This window comes from Theropithecus gelada, chromosome 3 (genome assembly GCF_003255815.1).
Source record: "Theropithecus gelada isolate Dixy chromosome 3, Tgel_1.0, whole genome shotgun sequence".
Taxonomy (NCBI): domain Eukaryota; kingdom Metazoa; phylum Chordata; class Mammalia; order Primates; family Cercopithecidae; genus Theropithecus; species Theropithecus gelada.
In genome coordinates this window covers 163,420,808-163,443,567 of record NC_037670.1, presented here as the reverse complement: position 1 = coordinate 163,443,567, position 22,760 = coordinate 163,420,808, and the positions used below count along the sequence as shown (strand labels likewise).

The window sequence follows — 22,760 nt, the reverse complement described above, 5'->3', positions numbered from 1 at the left end:
ACACACCTCTGATCAGGGCCAGGGCATTTACAGGGTTTCTCAGCACACCTTCCCTTGGCCCACAGCGCCAGGGTTTGGGGTGTGTGTGTGTGGGGGGTCACACATCTCTAGTGACACTGTTTGGACAAGGTGGGAACTTGTCATGCTGGAAGTGCTGCCACCCTTTTCATATGGGGCTTAAGACACCACCCAAGAAACACTATAGAAGCCATTTGAAAGGATGTTTGTAGATGCTGTGGCCTCTCCTGGTTCCCGAACCGAACCTAGAGTAAGCGAGGAAGCAGGCAGCATCCATGGTCTCAGGACACCTCTGCCTCCTGTGCTTCCATGTCCTGGAAAGCCTGTCTCTCACAGAAGTTGTGCAAGGCAGGGCTCTGAGCGGGTCATTGTAAGGCCTAAATTAATTGGTGGTGGTGGGGAGGACGGTGTGTGAGGGTCCACAGCGCTGGCAGGACCTGGCTATAGGCATGAGCTATTAAGTGGCATATGGGGGAGGGTCAGGGTTTTTTTAAGAGCCTGTTGGATACTCAAGTGGAATTGCCTAGTGGACAGTTGCAACTGTGATTTAGAATCACCTCTGACTTTTTGTTCTGTCTTCCCCGTCCCTTCCATTGGCTGCTGAATTTTATCATCTTTTTTACCTTGGTGCAGTCTCTCTGACTTGGAACTTCTTTTCTGTTCCCTTCACTGTCCTGATCACACTCCTTGCCCCATCGACCGTGCATATCTGTGTGTATCATGGAGCACTATTTTATGCTTCTTTCCGCTCTGCCAGATTGATTTTTCTGCAGGATAACTTTGGTCAAAAAGCCGCTCTGCTCAGAATATCCTATTCCTTCTTATTGTCTGCCAAGATTCTCACACTCTTGGGCCAACTTTTCCAGTATTATTCTCTCCAACCAAATCCAGCCACTGCAGACACATCCCACTTTGTCCAGACATAGTGCCTTTGTCCTTGCTGCTGCCTCCAGCCGGCGTGACCCCTCTCTCTCTTAAGCCTCCTGATCCCTTGATATAAAATAAAAGCTTAATTTAGAGCCGAATTAAGGCATTGAGCCTGCCACATAAGCTGTTTACTGTTTGTTGGAATTAATACCCCCCAGGGAGGCAGTGGTGTCTCCTGGCTGCTTGGGCATCGGTGTGGATGTTCGTTGCTGCTGGCTCCTGCCTTTGGGAGGGAAGGTGCCTGCTCATGCTTAGTCATGGGACGTCGTGTGCCACTCCTGCTCTGAGTGTAATAGGAGACAGAAGAATCTGGAAGCTCATGGTGTCCTTTTCCCTGTTGTTACAAGACTCTGTTTTAAATTAAATTATTTTAGAAACAGATGGCTGACAGAGAAATTTTTTTGCCTTTGTTCTTAGTGAATTGAGTTATTTAGTTTAGTTTGTTTTGGTTACTCAAAGTGCTGACAATCTTGCTTTCTAGGTTGGTGAAAGAGGATTGCATTTTATTTAGGAAAGAATAAAGCAAAACAAAGCAAAACAGAACATCTTCTAATAAATCCTCTGGACCTTGCCTTCAATTAAACCAACATTTTAATATCCTTAGCTCCTCACATGAGAAAATCATGCACAGAGGTAGAGTCCCTAAACCCCAACAGGAAACCTAAACTGATGTTTTAGCTGTAATAGTTGAATTTTTAAAAAACCTTGCAGTATTAGTATTTCAGTATTGTTTGGTTGCAGTCATTGTTTTCTGAAGTTCCACATGAGTTCTCTTTATGTTTGGGTGAGGTCACTAATTGTTATCCGTGTTCCATCTTTAGAGGAGAAAATGGAAGGGATGACTAATTACGAGGGATTTCTCCAGGGGAACTGAGCAAGTTGGAGATAGAACAGCACCCAGTTCTGTTCTCTGTGGAATGTTCTGGAGACTTTGGCCCCATTATCCCTCTCTGGATGGGATTGTATTTTGCCAGTGCTGAAGAGCTGTGCTTTTTATGAGCTGGTGTTTTTCCAGCTAAAACTGAAGCTGCCCACTACCGGTATCATGGCCATTTATCATTTGGGGCTCCCCTTTCTGGGGGAACCCCTTATGGTTTGAGGGTTAGAGAAAACCTCATAGCATATACATAGGGTCTTATTTTCCTTCCACTTGGGAAGTCAGATGTCAACACCCATTTTTCAGGTAGTAATTTTCAGGGACAGTGTATCTTGTTAGAGGATGAAGGAACTGAGACCCAGGAATGTGAAATGGCTCCTCCAGGTGGGCCAGGATGCGGCCCGAGGCCTGCAGCTCTCATCTCTGGCACTCTCTATTATTACAGCATGGTGCCTCTTATTTGAGTCAGGAATCAAAGATGTGACCTATGGTAATTCAAACATTTTAATGTTGTCTGTGACCTAATAAAAGTCAAGAAACAAAGGATGTCAAAGGAAGACTTCAAAATGAAGTTTAAGAATATTCGTGAACTTAGAACAGTGGGGATAAGCGCAGTCAGTTCCTTTCCATTCACTCCCAGGCTGATATTTTCTGTGTTGCGAAACACAGAACTAAAACTAAAACATATCCAACTACAGCCTAAAACACTGATTTGGGAATAGCAGTTTTTCCTCCCATGGACATGGGAAACCTGTCTTCTAGTTTCAGGCAGAGCACGGCCATCCTGTCTCATTTCTGTGGATGATGCCCTCTCCCCTGCTCCTCCAGGTCTTTCACAAATTCTCTGCTCTCCTGGTGGGCTCCGCCCCATCCCTCAACCACTCCCTATTTTCAGTGGATGTCCTGGACTTGTTTTTTGTTTGTTTGTTTGTTTGTTTGTTTGTTTTTAATAGGAAATACTATATCCAGAGAAGCCCTCTAACCAGAATTCCCACAGATCCTCACAAATAAATCTGTGAAGTTTCCTGGTCTGTGAACTCACTCTCAGTCCGCCCTCCATGGTAGTAATTTTCAGGGACCCTGTGTCTCGTGGAGGATCAAAGGCCACTTCCTCTCCGGGTTCCATTCCTTCCTTCCTTCTCAGCCCCGTGGGCTCCTCACTGGTCCTTTCGTCTTTGGTATCATCATCTCTTTTGCATTACTCCATCAGCCGTGTTGTCACCCTTTTGATATCATTTGAGTCACCCTTTGGTTCCAATTATAGGTTCCAAAACAACAGTAAGAACGACAACAACAACAAAAACCCATACACTACTTCCTGATGACAACCTGAGTTACTTTCATTTTTATTTTGCAAGAATTGTATTTTATTTATTTTACTATTATTATTTTTGAGACAGAGTCTTACTCTGTCGCCCAGGCTAGAGTACAGTGGCAAAATCTCAGCTCACTGCAACCTCCCCTTCCTGGGTTCAAGTGATTCTCCTGCCTCAGCCTCCCAAATAGCTGAGATTACAGGCACGTGCCACCATGCCTGGCTAATTTTTGTATTTTCATTAGAGATGGGGTTTCGCCATGTTGGCCAGGCTGGTCTTGAACTCCTGACCTCAGGTGATCCGCCTGCCCTGGCTTCCCAAAGTGCTGGGATTACAGGTGTGAGCCACCGCGCCTGGCCTGTTTTGCAAGAATTTTAGACATAAAGTTGGAAAATGAATACACAGGGTTCCCATATGCCCTTCATTCAGCTTCCCCTAATAATAACATCTTACATGATCGTAGTGGAGTTACCACAGTTAGGAAGTTTGCATTTGTTCAATGCCACGAATGAAACTACAGGCTTTACAGGGCTTCACCAGTTCTTCCACTTCTGTTCTGGAGTCCAGTCCAGACTTGCACATCACATTTAGTTGTCACAGCTCCTCAGTCTGCTCAGTTCCTCAGTCTTTTCTTGCCTTTTATGACCTTGGCATTTTTGAAAGTCAGGTCTTTTATAGAACATCCCTGGTCCTGGGTTTATCTGATGCTTCCTCATGATTAGAGGAAACATTTTGCATTAGCTGCTTCGCCTTTTTAGAAACTTGCATCTTTAACCAGCTCCTCGGTGATTCTTCTCTCTCATCTCAGAACCAAGCAACTTCCCCAGACCCTCCAGGTCCTACCTCCCTTCCCTCTCTCACGCAGTGAAGGTGCTCGTGAAGTTGACTGCATGGAGCTCGCGTTTCCTCATCTGCTCTTCACTAGTCAGCCTGGCTTCTGCCACCACGAGAAACGTGCACGCCAGGAGGGCCTCTCCAGCCTGCACGTGCTTGATCTCTCAGGGTCATTCAGCACAGCGACCCTTCACCAGTACCAGCCGATTTTCTGTTTTCTTGTCACCTCACATTCCTGGTTTTCCCCTGTCTCCCTGGCTTCTCCTCTTCACGTTTGCAGGTTTATTTTAGGCTTGGATATTCATCTGCATGCTTGATATCACCATGTGAATTTCCCTAAAATAAATCCCAGGCTAGTGCTTCTCAAACTTGAATGGGTGCGTGAATTACCTGGGGGTCATGGTAAAAGCAGTTTCTGATTCCGCAGGGTCTTGAGTGGGCTTGAGATGCTGCATTTCCAAAACACTCCCGGCTGATGCTGAAGGTCCGCCGACTGCACTCTGAGGAGCGAAGTGCTAAATATACCACTCTGAGCCGCTGTCGTCTTAAGTTCAACTCTAGTGACCACATAACTGATCTCTCTACATCTCCTCCTGCCCCCATTAGCCTGTTCTGCGCACAGCAGCAAGAGGGATTTTTGAAAACCATTTTTCAGATCGTGTCATTCCCATGCTTTTAAATAGCTTCTTCACTGGCTTCCCACTGCATTTGCTGAGTGTCCTCAGCATTGTGCCTTCCAAGCTTTGCATGGTATGGTCTCCTGCCTTTCTCTGACTCTACCTTGGAGTTTAAGAACTTTTTTTTTCTGTTCCTCTCCAGACATGCTGGTCTCCTCTGTGTTCTCCAGTCAGCTGCATTCCCAGTATTGCCCCTCTGCCTCCCACTCCGGGCCCGTGGGCAGATCCCACATCCTTTGCCCACATAGTACCTCAGAATGTGCCACTCTGCAAACTGTTGTTTTCCAGTTAAGACAAAATAAAGAACTTACATGAGAGTGTGAATTGACTGTTCATATAGCATGCTGTCTAGTTTTTATAATTTTAATTTTTAATTTGAGCATGGCCTAGTCTCTGAAAAGGCAGTATGTTGATTTCCATACTGGTTCAAGAACCTTGTCTCATTACAGACTCATAACAAAAAGCTTGTGGATCACACCGTGAGTAACAGTGTGTTAGGACACTCTTGTCTGCCTTCACGTCTCCTGCACACACACACACCCCCACGCCTCCCCCACCCACACACCTCCAGGGACACGTGGTCTTAAATGTGAAAAAAAAAAACCTTAAAACTGTTAGAAGACAAGATAGAAGAGTAACATAATGCCTTTTAGTGACGGAAATGATTTCTTAAACCTTCCATCTTAAAATATATACAGGTGAATCTCAAACAACAACAAAAGACTGATAAATTTGACCATATTAAAACTGAGACCTTTTTTTTTTTTTTTTGAGACAGGACTTTTGCTCTGTCACCCAGTCTGGAGTGCAGTGGTGCAATCTCGGCTCACTGCAACCTCTGCCTCCTGGGTTCAAGAGATTCTCCTGCCTCAGCCTCCCGAGTAGCTGGATTACAGGCACCTGCCACCATGCCTGGCTAGTTTTTGTATTTTTAATAGAGATGTGTTTTTGCCATGTTGGCCGGGCTAGTCTTGAACTCCTGACCTCAGGTGATCCACCCACCTCAGCCTCCCAAAGTGCTGGGATTACAGGCGTGAGCCACCGCGCCCAGCCAGAATTGAGACCTTTTGTTCATCAAAGACGCCAGTAAAAAAACCCAAACAACAAACCATGAACTGGAGAAGTTATAACTGACCTAAGATACGAGGATCCGAAACACAGGTGTACCCCTGCCCCATTTTATTGCACTTTGCAGATACTGCGCTTTTTACAGATGGCAGGCTCGTGGCAGCCCTCTTCAGGTAAGTCTATCGACACTTTATGTCTCTGTCACAATTTGGTAATTCTCACATTTCTGATGTTTTCATTATTATATCTGTTATGGTGATCTGTGATCAGTCATCTTTGATGTCACTATTGTAATTTGTCCTGAGGGGCCGCAAACTCTACCCATATACGAAGGCAAACTTAATAAATGTGTGTGTCCTAACTGCTCCACTCACTAGTCGTTCTCATGTCTCTCTCCCTCTCCTGAGGGTTCCCTGTCTCCTGAGACACAGAATTTTCAAAGTAGTCCAGTTTATAACCCTGCAATGGTCTCTAAGTGCTCAAGTGAAAGGAAGAGTTACTTGTCTCTCACTTTCAGTGAAAAGCTAGAAATGATAAAGTGAGGAAGACACGTCAAAAGCCAAGGGAGCCTAAAAGGTGACCTCTTTTTTTTTTTTTTTTTTTTTATACTTTAAGTTCTAGGGTACATGTGCATAACGTGCAGGTTTGTTACATTAGTATACTTGTGCCATGTTGGTGTGCTGCACCCATCAACTCGTCAGCACCCATCAGCTCGTCATTTACATCAGGTATAACTCCCAATGCAATCCCTCCCCCCTCCTCCCTCCCCATGATAGGCCCCGATGTGTGATGTTCCCCTTCCCGACTCCAAGTGATCTCATTGTTCAGTTCCCACCTATGAGTGAGAACATGCGGTGTTTGGTTTTCTATTCTTGCGATAGTTTGCTGAGAATGATGGTTTCCAGCTGCATCCACGTCCCTACAAACTGGTGGGATTGTAAACTAGTTCAACCATTATGGAAAACAGTATGGCGACTCCTCAAGGATCTAGAACTAGAAGTACCATATGACCCAGCCATCCGATTACTGGGTATATACCCAAAGGATTATAAATCATGCTGCTATAAAGACACATGCACACGTATGTTTATTGCGGCACTATTCACAATTGCAAAGACTTGGAATCAACCCAAATGTCCATCAGTGACAGACTGGATTAAGAAAATGTGGCACATATACACCATGGAATACTATGCAGCCATAAAAAAGGATGAAAGCTGACCTCTTGCAACAAATAGATTGCCAAGTTGTGAATGCAGAGGAAAAGTTCTTGAAGGAAATTAAAAGTAGTACCACAACAAACACATGAATAATAAGAAAGCAAAACAGCCTTGTTGCTGATATGGAGAGAGCTTGAATGGTCTGGATAGATTAAATCAGCTGCAACACTCCTGTAAGCCAAAGCCTCATCCAGAGCAAGGCGTTAACTCTGATCCTCTAAAGGCTGAGAAAGGTAAGGAAGCTGCAGAAGAAAAGTTTGAAGCTAGCAGAGGTTGGTTCATGAGATTTAAGGAAAGAAGCTGTCTCCATACATAGAAGTACAAGGTATAACAGCAAATTATCCAGAGGATTTAGGTGAGTTCATTGGTGAAGGCAGTTAGACTAAACAACAGATTTTCAGTGTAGATGAAACAGCCTTCTAGCGGGAGAAGATGCCATCCAGGACTTTCACAGCTAGAGAAGTCAATGCTCGGCTTCAGAGCTCCAAAGGACAACTGACTGTCTTGTTAGGGGCCAATGAAGCTGAAGCCAGTGCTCACTGACCTTTCTGAAAAACATGGGGTCCTTAAGAATTATGCTGAGTCGGCTCTACTGGCACTCTGTAAGTGAAACAACACAGCCCGGATGACAGCATATCTGTGTAAAGCATGATTTACTGACTAACTTAAGGCCACTGTTGAGACCTACCACTCAGAACAAAAGATTCCTTTCAAACTATTACTGCTCATTGACAGTGGACCTAGTCACCCAAGAACTCTTACGAGATGGACAAGGAGATTAAAGTTGCTTTCATGCCTGTTAACACACATCCATTCTGCAACCCATGGATCAAGAGTAATTTTGACTTTCAAGTCTTACTATGTAAGAAATACATTTCATAGCTGGGTGCGGTGGCTCACTTTGGGAGGCCGAGGCAGGAGGACTGCTTGAGGCCAGGAGTTTGAGACTAGCCTGGGCAATATAGTGAGACCTTATCTCTACAAAAGAAAGATAAAATTAATTAGTTGGGCATAGTGGCATAAGCCTATGGTCCCAGCTGTTTGGGAGGCTGAGCTGTGGGGGATTGCCTGGGCCCAGGAGTTCAAGAGTGCAGTGAGCTATGATTGTACCACTGTATTCCAGCTGGTAAGGGTAGTACTTTTCTTAAACTGGGTGATGGGTACTCAGGTGTTATCTGTATTATTTATATTACTTATATATGTATATATATTTATAAATAGTATTATCTACTTAATATTTGATGATAAAACCAGTACCAGTTAGAGAAGTAACTTGATAGAAGGTATTGGTATACATTTTGTGTTGCAGAAACAAGGGGAAGACACTTTTTTCTAAACCAGGAAGATAACTGGAATGTGGGGAAGGGGAAAGGATGGATTTTGTAACAGCACTAAAAATCTGCCTAGGACAACCTGAGAACTAGAGGAAGAATAAGAAGTTGGCCAGATATGGTGTCATGCCTGTAATCCCAGCACTTTGGGAGACGGAGAGAGACGGATCGCTTGAGGTCGGGAGTTTGAGGCCAGTCTGGCCAACATGGTGAAACTCCATCTCTACTAAAAATATAAAAAGTAGCTGGGCATGTTGGTGGGTGCCTGGAATCCCAGCTACTCTGGAGACTGAGGCGCAAATCGCTTGAACCCAAGAGGCAGAGGTTGCAGTGAGCCGAGATTGCACCACTGCACTCCAGCTTGGGTGACACAACAAAACCTGTCTCAACAAAAAAGAAAAAAGTTACTGGAGATTTGTGAAGTTGGGGAGTGGTTAAAGAATCAACTACTTTTGTTTGTAAACTCTTGGAAATACTGGGGCCAGGAGCCCTTGTTTTGTAGCAGATTTCATACCCACAGAGAGTTGAGATGACTCATCATGTTTTAGAAACTCCACAATTTAGCAAGGAAGCAAAAATAATGTTTCTGTCTGGATGAAAGCTCTTTAGCGACGCTTGACACTGCTGTCCCTTGGGCCTCCCAGGCCAGTTCTCAGAGGAGGAGGTGTTTTCCCAGCGTCTGTGCCTGCAGCTGTGAGCTGTCCCCAGGTGGACTGTGGGGCCTCAGAGTCCACAACATGTGCCTGCCCGTAAGTTTTAGTAATAGAATTTAGCAAGTGCTTTCAACTCAATTGTAGTCTAAGATAGTTTAGTCTTTTTTTTTTTTTTGACAGGGTCTGGCTCTGTTGCCCAGGCTGGAGACAGTGGAACAATCTCAGCTCACTGCAACCTCCACCTCCTGGGCTCAAGCGATCCTCCCACCTCAGCCTCTCAAGTAGCTGGAATCACACACAGGTGGTTGCCACCATGCTCGGCTAATTTTTGATTTTTTGTAGAGTCGGGGTTTCGCTATGTTGCCCAGGCTGGTGAACTCCAGGGCTCAAGCCATTCACTTGCCTCCTGCCTTGGCCTACCAAAGTGCTTGGATTATAGGGGTGAGCCACTAGTACCTGGCCATTTAGCATGTTTTTTAACTAAATTTCCTCACCAACAACTTTAATTCGGTGGCTTGATTTGACAAAACACAGTGTGGTATGAAGAGCCTTCAGCCCCTGCGAAGGCAGGAACCTGCCTCTTTCTGTGCTGACCCTGTGGGTTGCTATTTTGAGCCTTATTTGCACCATGAGGGATTGGCCTAGGTCCTAAAGAATCTATTAAGCTTGAAAAGTACATGATTCCATGATTGACTACTATGGTTCAGGAAGATTTCCAGATAGAAAAACATGACTTAAAAAAAAATGTCAGGCTACCACTTCGTCCTACTTGTGAGCGTCTGAGACAGACAAGTTTTGGAGACAGCTGGGCCTCTTCCTCACTACTGTGTAATCATGGAGTCGGTGTGGCCTGGCGGTGAGAGCTCAGGACAGTTTCCCGCTGTGATGTCCAGCATGGCCAGGACCTGGCCAGGGCGAGGTGCAGGTGCCTGGTAGGCTCCCTGTGAACAAGGGTTTGCTGCCTAGATGGAGAAAAGGCCTCAGTACTGGCTACTTGGACTGGGTGGCAGACCCGGGTCAGCCGGGAGCAGTGCAGGAGTCCAGGGTCCGGCGTCATTCAGGAGGGCGTCACAGTCTGAGAAGCACCCGTCTCACCCCAACCCCTTTCCTTTCTCTGTCATCCAAGAGAGAACCTTTCCCTTTTTGTGAGCCTACTCTTCAGAGCTTGAAAATTGGTCTCCAGGGCTTGAAATTAGAGTCCCTGAGGCCTTTTATGCTGTGAGAGGACTCGCCTGGGTTTCCTAGCCTCCTCCTGAGTTAACTGCAGAAGTGATTCCCTTTGGCATTGCAGCTGCTTTGTCCCTCCTAGGGCTTGGCAGAGAGAAAGAAAGAAAAAAAAAAAGCATCCCGGCTTGGCACGCCTTCCGTTTCTTAATACGAAGTTTTTGTTGCCATCATGTTCTAGTCAGGAGGATTTTTTTGTCCCTTTGGCCACTTTGCCCTCCCCGTTTCCTGTCCTTAGAAGGCAGAGTTGATTTAATTCTAGCTTGCATCAGATACTCAGGTTCATAAATTAGCCACTAAATGTTGCTCTTCCTGGTTATTTTATCTCTTGCAGTCTTCCGGTTCACTTCTAAATGCGTTTGTGATTTGTTTTAAAAGGGAACTTGCTCCTTGTTCAGATCTAATATTTCAAAACAAATTATATCATAGCAGTTTTAAAACAGATGCATAAAATGATTTATCCTTAGGAAAACGTTCAGATTTATATGATACACAATTTGACAGAACCGTGATTTTATTTCTTCTTATATTTATAACTTGTAAGCCTTTATTGTAGAAAAGAACATCAAAAAAAAAAAAAAAAAAAGAACAGCTGCTATTTTACTGTGGTCATCATAAGTATCGTGTTTTCTTTTACCTGTGCTTGGGACGTGACAGGTAAGTAACACAATCACTTAGGCAAGGAATCCTACAGCCAGGTTGTATGGAAGACAACAAATGCTGTATAATATTGCTATGAAACAACTTAAAATACCGATTAAAAAAATCCTTCTTGTATTATTTATTCATTTAAAAAATGCATATGATGTAGAAAGGAATATGACCCTTTAAGCATTTTATATATGGTTTAAGTTGGTGACTTTCAGATGCTAGGAGAACCAGCTAGAAATACTTTATGGCACTAAATATTATTTACAAATTTTGGTATATAGAAACAAAAATCTATTCACAGAATTTTGTCTTAACTTTTGATCTCCATCTCTGCTAGTGAGTCAGCAATACCTCTGGCTGTCCCTCTTATAGCTTCTATGCATAACTTTTAATTCCATATAATATGTCTTCTGTAAACTCACAAATTACGTAGGAGTATTATTGTTCATTTATACCATCACTGTTTGTTTGGATTTAACCATTTAACCATATATTTATCTTTTTTTTTTTTTTCTTTTTGAGATGGAGTCTTGCTCTGTTGCCCAGGCTGGAGTGCAATGGCATGATCTCAGCTCACTGCAGTCTCCACCTCCCGGGTTCATGCGATTCTCCTGCCTCAGCCTCTCGAGTAGCTGGGACTACAGGTGTGTGTCACCACACCCAGCTAATTTTTCATTTTTAGTGGAGATGGGATTTCACTGTGTTGGCCGGGCTGGTCTCGAACTCCTGACCTTAGGTGATCCACCTGCCTTGGCCTCCCAAAATGCTGGGATTATAGGTGTCAGCCACCACGTCTGGCCATATGTTTATCATTTATTCTCTATCCTCAGATCTTCCTGCTGAGATAATAACGCTTCTTTTTGAAGGATATCCTTATTTAGAAGCTCCTTTACTGAGGGTCTTCTGTTAGTATAACCACTGTTAAGCTGAAAATGTCTTGATAGTTTTCCTGGTTATTCACCTCTGAGATGTCAGAGAGTTTCTCTCAGCACTTGAGGATTTTGTTTCGTTGTCATCTGGCTTCTAATTCTGTCAGGCAGTTATTTTTTGCTTGTTTGGTTGCTGTTTCCTTTTTCTCTGACTGCTTTTACAATTTGTCTGTGGTCTGTGGTATCATCACATGTATGGGTTTGGATTTTTTTTTTTTTTTAATTCACCCTCCTTGGGATTTTTTGATCTTTGTGAATTGAATGGTTCGTGTCTCTTATTAATTTTGGCAAATTCTTAGCACTATGTCTTTGAATATTGTATCTACCCTATTCCCTTTTATTTTTTTCCTAAAACTTTGATAAAATGTATGTTGGACTGTCTTATTCTGTCTTCTATGTCTCTTAGCTTCTTTTATTAATATTTCACTTTTGTTTATTTCCCTGTGCCCTTTTCTGAGTAATTTCTTCAGACCTATCCCCCAATTCACTAAATCTTGCTTCAGCTCTGTCTAAATTGCTGTTTTACGAGTATATTGAGTTTAAAATTTATTAATTATAAAATTTTTATTTCTAAATGTTTTAAAAATATTTCTGGCCAACTTGTAGAGTGTCTTGCTCGTTACTCATGTTTTCAGTCTTTATGATTTTAAATGAATTAAATATAACTTTAAAAAATGGGTCTCATAATTCTGATATCCAAAGTCTTTATAGATCTGATTCAATCTAGTTGGCCTTTTTAAAAAATACTTTTTTCATGGGATTTCTCTTGACTTTTGTTCATGGTACTTTGGTTTCCTATGTATTTTATAATTTTAAATTCTGTGCTCTGCAACTGTAGCTGCAGGAAGACTTTGAAACCCGGCTGTGAGTGTGTTCTTCTGGGTGTGATTTATGTTACTTTCTGACAGGTGCTGGAGACCTGGCCCACTTTAAATTATGACTGTAAGCATACAGTTGTTAGGACCATACAAGTAGTATAGGTTCCACACTCGGGACGATGTTTCACACAATAGTTATACAAAGTCAGAGTTGAGACATATACTTTTCCCTTGTTTGGCTTAAACAGCAATAATGTATTTTCTCGCCGTTCTGGAGGCTAGAAGTCCAAGTTCAAGGTGTGGCTTCCTTCTGAAGCCTGTGAGGGAGAATCTGCTGTAGGGCTGTCCCCTAGCTGCTGGTGATTTGCTGTCAATCTTTAATGTTCCTTGACTTGTAGGTGCATCGTTGTGATCTCTGCCTTCATTGTCACATGGTGTTCTCCTTCTGTGTATGTCTGTGTCTAGTTCCTGCCCGTTTTTTATTTTTTTTATTTTTTTTATTATTTTTTTTAAGATGGAGTCTCACTCTGTCTCCCAGGCTTGAGTGCAGTGGCATGATCTTGGTTCTGAACCCTCTGCCTCTTGGGTTCAAGTGATTCTCCTGCCTCAGCCTCCTGAGTAGCTGGGATGACAGGTGTGTGCCACCACACCTGGCTAACTTTTGTATTTTTAGTGGAGATGGGGTTTCGCCATGTTGGTCAGGCTGGACTCGAACTCCTGACCTCGTGATCTGTCCTCCTTGGCCTCCCAAAGTGCTGGGATTACAGGTGTGAGCCACCGCGCCTGGCCCACATTTCTGCCTTTTATATAGTCACCAGTATATTAGATGAGGGCCCACCCTACTTCAGTATGACTGCATCTTAGCCAATTACATCTCCACTGACCCTGTTTCCCAGTATGGTCATATTGTGAGATCCCGGGATTTCAACAGAGGAATATTGGGAGCACATAATACATAAGTCATAGCAGTGTCTTAACCTGGGTTTTCCCCCACAAAGCAAAGTCTGAGACATGGGTTTGTGTGCATATTTTATTCTAGGACATGATCCTGAGGAACAGAAGTGAGAGACTGAGGAGAGTTCAACAGGGAAAAGGGAAAGTCAGTCCAAGGTGTTCTCAAGTCAGACACTATTGGAAGCTGATACTATTTTTGCTGTCTTCTGAAAAGTAGATATTTTTCTTCCTAACTCACTCTTTCTCCGAGATTATGATACTTCCTGGGTCACCAGTTTTGGAAAATGGTCTTCAATTGGGTTCTTTCCTTGTCTAGGGTAACACTTGTCTCTCAGTCCCCTTGTGGCCTGAACAGCCGGCCAGCTGGTCCAGTACCTGCCTTGGGTCCTCAGTCACTGCCCTCGTGCAGCTCCTGTTTTATTCCTACATTCAGCACTTTCCCCTTACTGTCTTGCAGGCCATCCAGTCACTTAGAAGATGGTTTTTAAACATTTATTAAGCAATCTTAAATGTTCTGAAGTGGAGAGTTTTAAGATCTGTAGTCTGCCATATTGCTATAAATAGAATAGAAATGACTTACTTAAAAAAAATAGAATGAATTCAAGACTATCCTTATGCCATTTCACAAAGGTATGTTCTGATAGACTGTTGGGATTAGAGAAACGAGGTGTTGTTATGGATTTTGATAGTTGCTCAGTCCCCAGCCTGGGCTGCAGAGGACAGTCCCTGGGCCCTGGACTGTCATTAGTGGCTGGGCTGTCACTTGTCCTGTTTCTCTAGGCTATGTCATACCTGAATTACCGGTGGAGAGGCCTCAACTTACTAAATGATAATGACAGCAGTCACAAGTTAAGGAATACTAAAGTTTGAATGGATGATGGGATAATGTTGGCACTTGTCAGAACTTGGTATCCTTGGATTCCATCCATCCATCCATCCATCCATCCATCCATCCATCCATCCGTCCGTCCATCCATCCATCCATCCATCCAACTGATGTCAATTGAGCTTCTGCTGTAGATCACTTACTGTGCTAGGCACTGGGGAGACAGGTAAACAATGCCTGTCCTTAGGAAGCCCAGAATCTAGTGAGCAGATAGTTCATTTCAGTGGGCATGAATAAGGGCAGGGAGAAGCCTAGGGAGAGGCGCCAATCTAGCTTCAGAGCATCGAGGATGAAACTCGTATCTGTGCTGCATCTGAAGGGCCAGAAGGAGCCATCCATATAGAGAGCCGGGGAAGGGCATTCCAGGCGCGGGTGAGAGGATCCATCCAGATGGAGAGCCGGGGAAGGGCATTCCAGGCGGGGGTGAGAGGATCCATCCAGATGGAGAGCCGGGGAAGGGCATTCCAGGCGGGGGTGAGAGGACCCATCCGTATAGAGAGCCGGGGAAGGGCATTCCAGGCGGGGGTGAGAGGACCCATCCGTATAGAGAGCCGGGGAAGGGCATTCCAGGCGGGGCTGAGAATGGACACAGCCATATAGAGAGCCGGGGAAGGGCATTCCAGGCGGGGCTGAGAATGGACACAGCCATATAGAGAGCCGGGGAAGGGCATTCCAGGCGGGGGTGAGAGGACCCATCCATATAGAGAGCCGGGGAAGGGCATTCCAGGCGGGGGTGAGAATGGACACAGCCATGGAGGCCAGGGAGTGTTTGCGTTTGGGGCACTGCAGGTGCCAGAGCATAGCTGGGAAGGCCTGAGAGTGGGGCAGGAAATGGCAAAAGCTGAGCCTGCAGGAAGCCTGGGGCCTTCATGTGGAAGCCTCAGCAACTGTGTTGGGAAGCACAGCTGAGGAACTGGGGAACTCTCTTAACTTTGGTAGTGAGAGGTGTAATGAGTTGTTGTGTTCGTTTCTCATAGCAGCCAGCTCCTACCACCGAAGAGAAAACACACAGGCTTTGGAGTCAAGGAAGCCTTATATTCAGATTCCAGCTCCACTCTGGGTGGTCTTATAATTGATTATTTACCTTCTGGAAACCTCTCTTTCCTCATGTCATAAGTGAGAGAAAATGGACTAAACAGCCTCCTCTGTTTCCAGTATCCTGTGGTTCTGTGGGAAAAACTATGTAAATGTGCCCCCCCACCCCACACACACAGCTTAGGTAAAAACAGTGCCCAAGTTTGGGAATATTTGCAGATATTGTCCTGATGGTAATTCTGTCAGTTTCTGGTTTCCAGCTAGCTGTTTAACTTCTGACGGTGATTCATGGATATTTATGGTGAATGGATGTTTGTTGAATGAGTAAATTCTCATGCCTGAAACAAAACGTTAGCTGTGTGACTTCCAATGCATTGCACTAACCCAGCTCTGATTTTCTTGATAGATGAGCTCTCTCCGGAACAGCACAACCTTTCTTTATACTCCGTGGAGCTCGTGCTGAAGAAAAGCACTGGACACAGCGCTGCACAAGTGGCCTTAACAGAAACTGCTCCCGGGTCCCAGTACAGCAGTCCTCTCCATGTCACAGCCCCGCCATCTGCCGCTACTTTTGATACAGCCTTTTTTAGCCAAGGAAAACAGACTGAAAGTACAGCAGATCACAGCATCTTTGTGGCAACTTACGTGTCAGTGACGAGTAATGAGGTGGCTGTTGATGACGATGAGATGGATAACTTTCTGCCGGATACTCACTGGACCACTCCACGGATGGTTTCTCCAATACAGTATATCACAGTCAGCCCACCGGGGCTGCCCGGGGAAGCGTTAGAACCTGTGCTCACTCCATCATTACCCATGGTTTCTTTACAAGATGAAGAAGTGACATCGGGCTGGCAGAACACAACGCAACAACCAGCGGCATATGCTGAGTCCGCCAGTCTTTTCCACACCTTTCGGTCAGCTTTTCGCACCTCTGAGGGCATCGTTCCAACTCCTGGCAGGAATTTGGTGCTTTATCCTACTGATGCTTACAGTCATTTATCAAGCAGGACTCTGCCAGAGATTGTGGCTTCCCTAACAGAGGGTGTGCAAACCACCGTTTTTTTTAGCTCCTGGTCTTTAATGCCGCAGCCGTTAGGTGATGGCATTACTATACCTTTTCCCTCCTTGGGGGAGGTCTCACAACCTCCAGAGGAGGTTTGGGCCACAAGTGCAGACAGATACCCTGATGTGACCACCATGTTGAGTCAAAGCCTAGAAGAAACCATCTCTCCAAGAGCATACCCTACTGTGACTGCATCGCACGCAGCCCTTGAATTCAGCAGGACACATTCTGCATTGCTTTCAACTCCTGTTGCGTTTGCGTCCTTCTCTGCTCCACCAACTGATGTTTCATCTAACCCCTTTCTCCCTAGCGACTCCAGCAAGACATCAGAATTGCTTAGCAATTCGGCCCTCCCCGGTCCTGTGGACAACACTCATATCCTGAGCCCGGTGTCCTCATTCAGACCATACACTTGGTGCGCGGCCTGCACTGTGCCTTCACCTCAGCAAGTTCTGGCCACGAGCCTCATGGAGAAAGACGTGGGATCAGGGGATGGTGCCGAGACTCTGTCCATGACCGTGCTGGAAGAAAGCAGCGTCTCTCTAATGAGTAGCGTCGTAGCAGACTTCTCTGAATTTGAGGAAGATCCTCAAGTATTTAATACGCTTTTCCCCTCCAGACCTATGGTCCCACTTTCTTCTAGATTCATGGAAATCTCAGAGACGAGTGTTGGCATTTCTGCCGAGGTGGATATGAGTAGCGTTACAGCCACACAGGTTCCCCCTGCCCACAGCCGCCTCTCTGTGCCAGCATCACTTGATCCTACTGCTGGCTCCTCGTCTGTTGCTGAAACCCAAGTGATGCCATCCCGTGTGACCACTGCATTTTTCTCCGTCATCACCAGCATTCTCCTTGACTCATCTTTCTCTGTCATAGCAAACAGAAACACACCGTCGCCTGCCGTCAGAGACCCGAGTGTTTTTATGCCTTCCAGTCTGGTTCCTTCAGTGGAGTCTTCACGTTTCTCTGACCAAGAACCTTCTAGTTTTTCTGAGCATCAACCCGGAGGTGCTTTGGATTTTGCATCCAGCTTTTTCTCAACACCCCCGCTGGAACTCAGCGGCTCCGTCCCTTCGCCTTCGGAAGCGCCTGCGTCTCTGTCTCCGATGCCGAGTGACTTGTCTCCCTTCATGTCTCAGTCTTTTTCTACCTTGGTTGAGACATTTACGTTGTTCAACTCTAGTGGTCTGCAGTCGTCTCAGCTGTCTCTTCCCAGTTCCTCAAATCTTGAGTTTTCGCAGCTCCAGCCAAGCTCCGAGCTGCCTTTAAACACCGTCACTTTCCTACCTAGCCGTTCTGGGGCGTCACCGTGGTCAAGCTTCCCTTCTGATTCTCTCGAGTTTGTTGAAGCGTCTGTGGTTTCACTGAGGGATTCAGAAGCTCATTTTACCTCAGCTTTCACTGAAACTACCTCCTATCTTGAGTCTTCACTCGTTTCCCGCGAATCCGCAGTCACCGCACTGGTGCCCCCCAGCTCCGAGTCTTTGGACATTTTGACGGCTGGGATTCAAGCAACATCACCATTGACCACTGTGCACACAGCGCCCATTTTAACTGAGTCTTCTTTGTTCTCAACTCTGACACCTCCTGACGACCAAATCAGTGATCTAGACGGTCATGTGTCTGTCCTGGCCTCTTTCTCCAAAGCCATTCCCACTGGTACAGTGTTGATCACTGACACGTACCTGCCATCAGGATCCTCATTTGTTTCTGAAGCAACCCCCTTCCCTCTGCCCACAGAGCTGACCGTCGTGGGCCCATCACTCACACCCACAGAGGTGCCACTGAACACCTCCACGGAAGTGAGCACAGCCAGCTCCGGTGCTGCCACTGGTGGTCCCCTCGACTCCACCCTGATGAGCGACACTGCAAGTCAGAGCCCCCCAGAGGGCAGCGCTGCTCCTCCCCTGCCGTCCCTGCATCCCGTGACCGCCTTCACTCTCGAAGCAACAGTCGACACGCCAACACTGGCCACCTCCAAGCCGCCATATGTTTGTGATATCACAGTCCCCGATGCCTATCTGATCACAACTGGTAAGGGCCAGCTTCCTGCCGCCTCTCTGGGGTGGGCAGTCTTTCTAAGGAGCTTGTGTGCACTGCCTGGGAGGTTTGGAGCTTCGTGGTTAAGAGTAGAGGCGCTGGGGTCGGTTAACTCCCAGGTAGCACTCCTATGCTTACCTCCTGCGGGTTCTCAGGACAGTTATTTATCCTCTCTAATCGTCTGCTACCTCACCCATTAAACAAGGAGCTTAGTTAAACCCGCTTCATTGGGCTGTTGTTCCGATGTAAATGCATTAGTCCCTGCAGAACACCCAGCCCCTGCCTAGCACGTCAGAGGCACGCACGGGATGATGTGTATTAGTCAGCAGCCGCAAGGAGAACAAATATTAGAACAAATACAAGAACTAAACAAGCCTTGGAAGGATCTTTGTCTTACCATAACCCAGTAGGTGCATGGATGACATAGTTTAGACAAAATATTTTTTGTTTAATTCAAGCAATGAGTTGGGCAACTATGTAAGAGCAACCCTTGCAATTTCTTACTCATTTACTATTCTTACTTTTCCTCAAAAGGAGACTGCACTTTGCTCTCATAGCTCCCTGTAAATGCTCCTTGGGTCCCGAGGAAAGAAAAGTTGAGTGACTAAATATCCTCTGAATCCAGTCTCAGCCTTTGGTCTCCTCCCCACCGCAGCCTGGGTTGCTAGCAGACCGGCCAGCAGCTTCCCTTGCAGTTGCATGGCTGCTCTGGCCACGTGAAGCTGGCGCCCACCCGAGGGCATGCCTGACAGGTAGACTTATTTCAAGGGTAACATCCTGTGATGGTGGCCCGCTTGGTCAGGGTCTCTGCGTTTTTCCTCATGAGAGATGACAAGTGTGTGTGGTCTCAAGGGCCATGACTGTGTGCTGAACCACAGCCTGGTGTTGGTGAGCAGCCTGTCCTCTGTTTTGATTTTGGTAGTAGTGGAGGACAGAAATGACACAGGGGATGAAAATGGCAGAAGAGGTAGAGGAGGAGTGGGGTGGAGTGGACCAGAAAGGAGAGGAGCAGAGAATGTGGAAGGGGGAGGAGGAGGAGAACACGCTGGGTCTTTTCCTCCCTGTGGTCGGGGCGGGGCGGGCGGCTGGGAGCCTCTGCTCACTGTGACAGTGCCCCATCCCTCTGAGCAGGTGGGAGCGAGGATCCTGATGGCAGGTACGCGTCAGTGATCAACATCGTACCAGTGGGAATGGCTTTGGAGAATGAGGTCAGGACAGCCTTTGCTCCCTACACGCCAAAGGGAAGCATTCGTTATTCCGCGTGACAAGTAATGATTGAGCACCTAGTTTGTGTGAGGTGCTTCTGGAAGCTTCTAGGGATATACAGATGGGTAAGACACGGCCCTCCCGTGAGCAGCTCAGGGACTAGAAGGATGGTACTGAGCCACAGAGTAACAGCGGTTTCTGTGGAGTTCTCCAAGAGTGGCTATTTGGGATAACCAGAGCTGGTTTGGAAGAATGTGAAATTGGAGATTCCCACAAAAGGAAGAGTAGAATGTCGTCATCTGGGGATGAAGAGAAAGTGTCTTCTGGGGGAGGAGACAGTCATCATGGCTGGAGATTAGGTGTAGTGATGGGAGGAGCGGGTAATTATGCTTGTAAATGTGGATGGAACAAAATCATGAACTTGAATCTCAAGATTAGAGTAGTCCAGGGAGGAGGGAAAAGAGTTTCTCCTGCTCATGATACTTTTCTTTCTTCTTACAAAATTATTACAAAGTAGATACAAAATTGTTACAAAGTGGTCAGTTGTAAGCAGCTTATTTAAAGAGTTACTGAAAGCTTCTTTAGGAGTCCTCATAGCTGGATTTACCTTTCGTATGTGGTGTACACTTAATGACATTTGCTGTGGGTATTAGGCATCCATGTATTTTTAACAGCTTTTTGGAGTAAAATTCAGCCGTTGTAAGTACACTTGAACAGTTTTTGTAAATGTCCAGAGTTGTGTGTAGGTGTTCATGCTGTTAAATTGTGTCTTTTAGCAGAGATAAGTGCCTCTCGGTGGTACCTTTGACCCAGAGGAAGTATCGGCTCATTTCTCATCTTTGCTTAGATTGGAACTTGCTGTCCTTTTCAGTTATTTGTTAGTGAGAGAGTGCGGCGAGGGGGTTGAGGTGACTCTGCGTACCCCTGAAAGGATTCTTCACGTGTGCTCTGTGATGATAAAGCAGAGCCACTCTGGCTGCTGGGGGTCTGTGATGGTGGAGGAAGCACTTGATTGCACGCGCCCTGGGAGGCGTGAGCCGCGCTTCCACCCAGGGCCTTTCTGACCATGTGCTGCCTTGGAAGTCTCTGTCACCTCTCTTCTCTTAGCTCTGGGAAACATTCATTTAGGAAAAGATCTGTAGGATATTTGTTTGCTGATGATCCCTTTTCCCAAAGAGTGGTGTCCTCATATCCTAATGTTGCAGTTTTATAGCTTTCTCAGATTCCCTAGAGAAAGTGGAGGTCATGGTGGTGGCTATGGGGACTTTGCAGAGTGGCATTTGGACCAGTGATGTGGGGCTGTTTACAACGTGTTCTTCCTGTTTTTCTCTTCAGGGGTTTTCTGTTTCTGACTTCCCATTCTGCCTCTTATTTCCCCCAAGTTTAGCTCTTGCCTCCCTCCCTCCGTCTCTCCCTTCTTCCCTTCCTTCCTTCTTTCCTTCCCCATCCTCTCCCTCTCTCCTCCTTTTCTGTCACCTCTTCCTTCCTGTCTCCCTCCTCCCTCATTTCTCCCTCCCTCATTTCTCCGTCCCTCTTCATTTACTTCCTTAAATAAGGCATCTTTCCTTCTTTCCATTCTTCCCCCTCTCTTCCTACTCATTTTGTCTTTCCCTTTCAGATCTATGGCATAGTCCAACCCACTTGGAGCCTACGTGGGCCATGTGGAGTTGGCTGCTGGTGTGACTCAGCAAGGTGGTTGGGGGCTGTGGATTTGTTCCAGTGGTCTCATGAACTAATAAAGAAGCCTCCGCCCACCTTTAAAAAAAATTCAGATCACTGATTCCTGGGAAAAAACAATCAAATATAACTTAAACATTTGCTTTTTAAAGAATGAAGAATACAGAGTGATTCTCTATCTCCAGTTTAAAAAATTAAAATCAGGAAATGGAAAACAATTATAATATCAAGTGTATTCTAATTCTGCATTATGGGAAGTTGATGGAAGGGGAGAGAAAAAATAGGAAAAAGAAGAACAAGCTTACTAAACACTGAGAGACAGGCTTAACTAGTATAGATTTTTAAATGGAGCTTTTAAAATATGAAAACAAACAGAACTGGACTTTGGTTATGAGAATTATTTTATTTCCTACATAAAGTTTTAATATGTGGGAATTGTGGAACTCATTTTTCCCCATTATTAGTGGTAAAAACTCTTCACTTTTGCCTTGAATCATTGGGATAGGAGACCTCATTTTACAGAGGAAGATGTCGTCTGGTTTTGTTGAGTAACATCCTAAGGCCTTTAAAAACGTTACTTCTGAGAGCTTTTAAAGCCTCATGTTTTGTTGTCAGGGACATAGCTGAGAGACAGCCTGGAATTTGTCCAGGTGAAAATGAGAACTGGAAGCTCCTTGTCCCCTGGCTGGGTCATCACTGCTGATTCCTGATCTAACCTATCTGGGGCAGAGAGGGTTTTCTTAGTGTGTTGAGCTGATGCTATGCAGAGTTGACCTGGTGTCTTCTAGGTCCCCACTGCCGTAGTTAGCAGCAACTAGATCCTTAACCCCTGTTCTGTCTTGGTCTGGCCTTTATTTTACAAGAAGACTTTTAGAGCAGCTAATGCATTTTGGCACAGTGCTAGGGTCCAGAAGTCTGATGTGTTTGTTATTCGTAATGATATGAAAATGCATTTGGTGGTTTGCTTTCATTTGTAGTGCTGGCCAGAAGAGCTGTGCAGGAGTACATCATTACAGCAATCAAAGAAGTACTGAGGATTCACTTCAACCGTGCAGTGGAACTGAAGGTGAGTCCCGGCGGCTCAGGAGTGTGTGATGTCTGGTGGGCCTGGGGCTGATGTGAGAGCCCCAGGTTAGAGGCAGGTGATTATGGCCATGGACTCTTTCTCTTTCCTCTCTTCCCCCCGTCTGTTCCTGGTTAACTCCTGCTCATCCTCTGGATCTCCACTCCACTGTCACTGCGCTGGGGAGGTCTTTCCTGATCCCACATGAGGTCAGGGTTAGTCCTTTAGCAGAGTTGGAACAAAGGGCTCTCAGACCAGAGGCAGCAGTCTGGGGTGACAGCCTTCATGAT

The 22,760-nt window shown here is 45.7% G+C and overlaps 1 protein-coding gene across 2 annotated transcripts in view; it reads left to right on the top strand.

Moving 5' to 3' along the window:
* The window catches only part of KIAA1549 (KIAA1549 ortholog), a 143,614-nt gene that overhangs the window by 43,390 nt on the left and 77,464 nt on the right, over positions 1–22,760 (top strand). For both annotated transcript variants that reach the window (XM_025380897.1, XM_025380896.1), the window contains exons 2-3: positions 15,825–18,518; positions 22,385–22,473. In XM_025380897.1, coding sequence (XP_025236682.1) covers positions 15,825–18,518; positions 22,385–22,473 — 2,783 coding nt within the window. The remainder of the gene's footprint in view (positions 1–15,824; positions 18,519–22,384; positions 22,474–22,760) is intronic.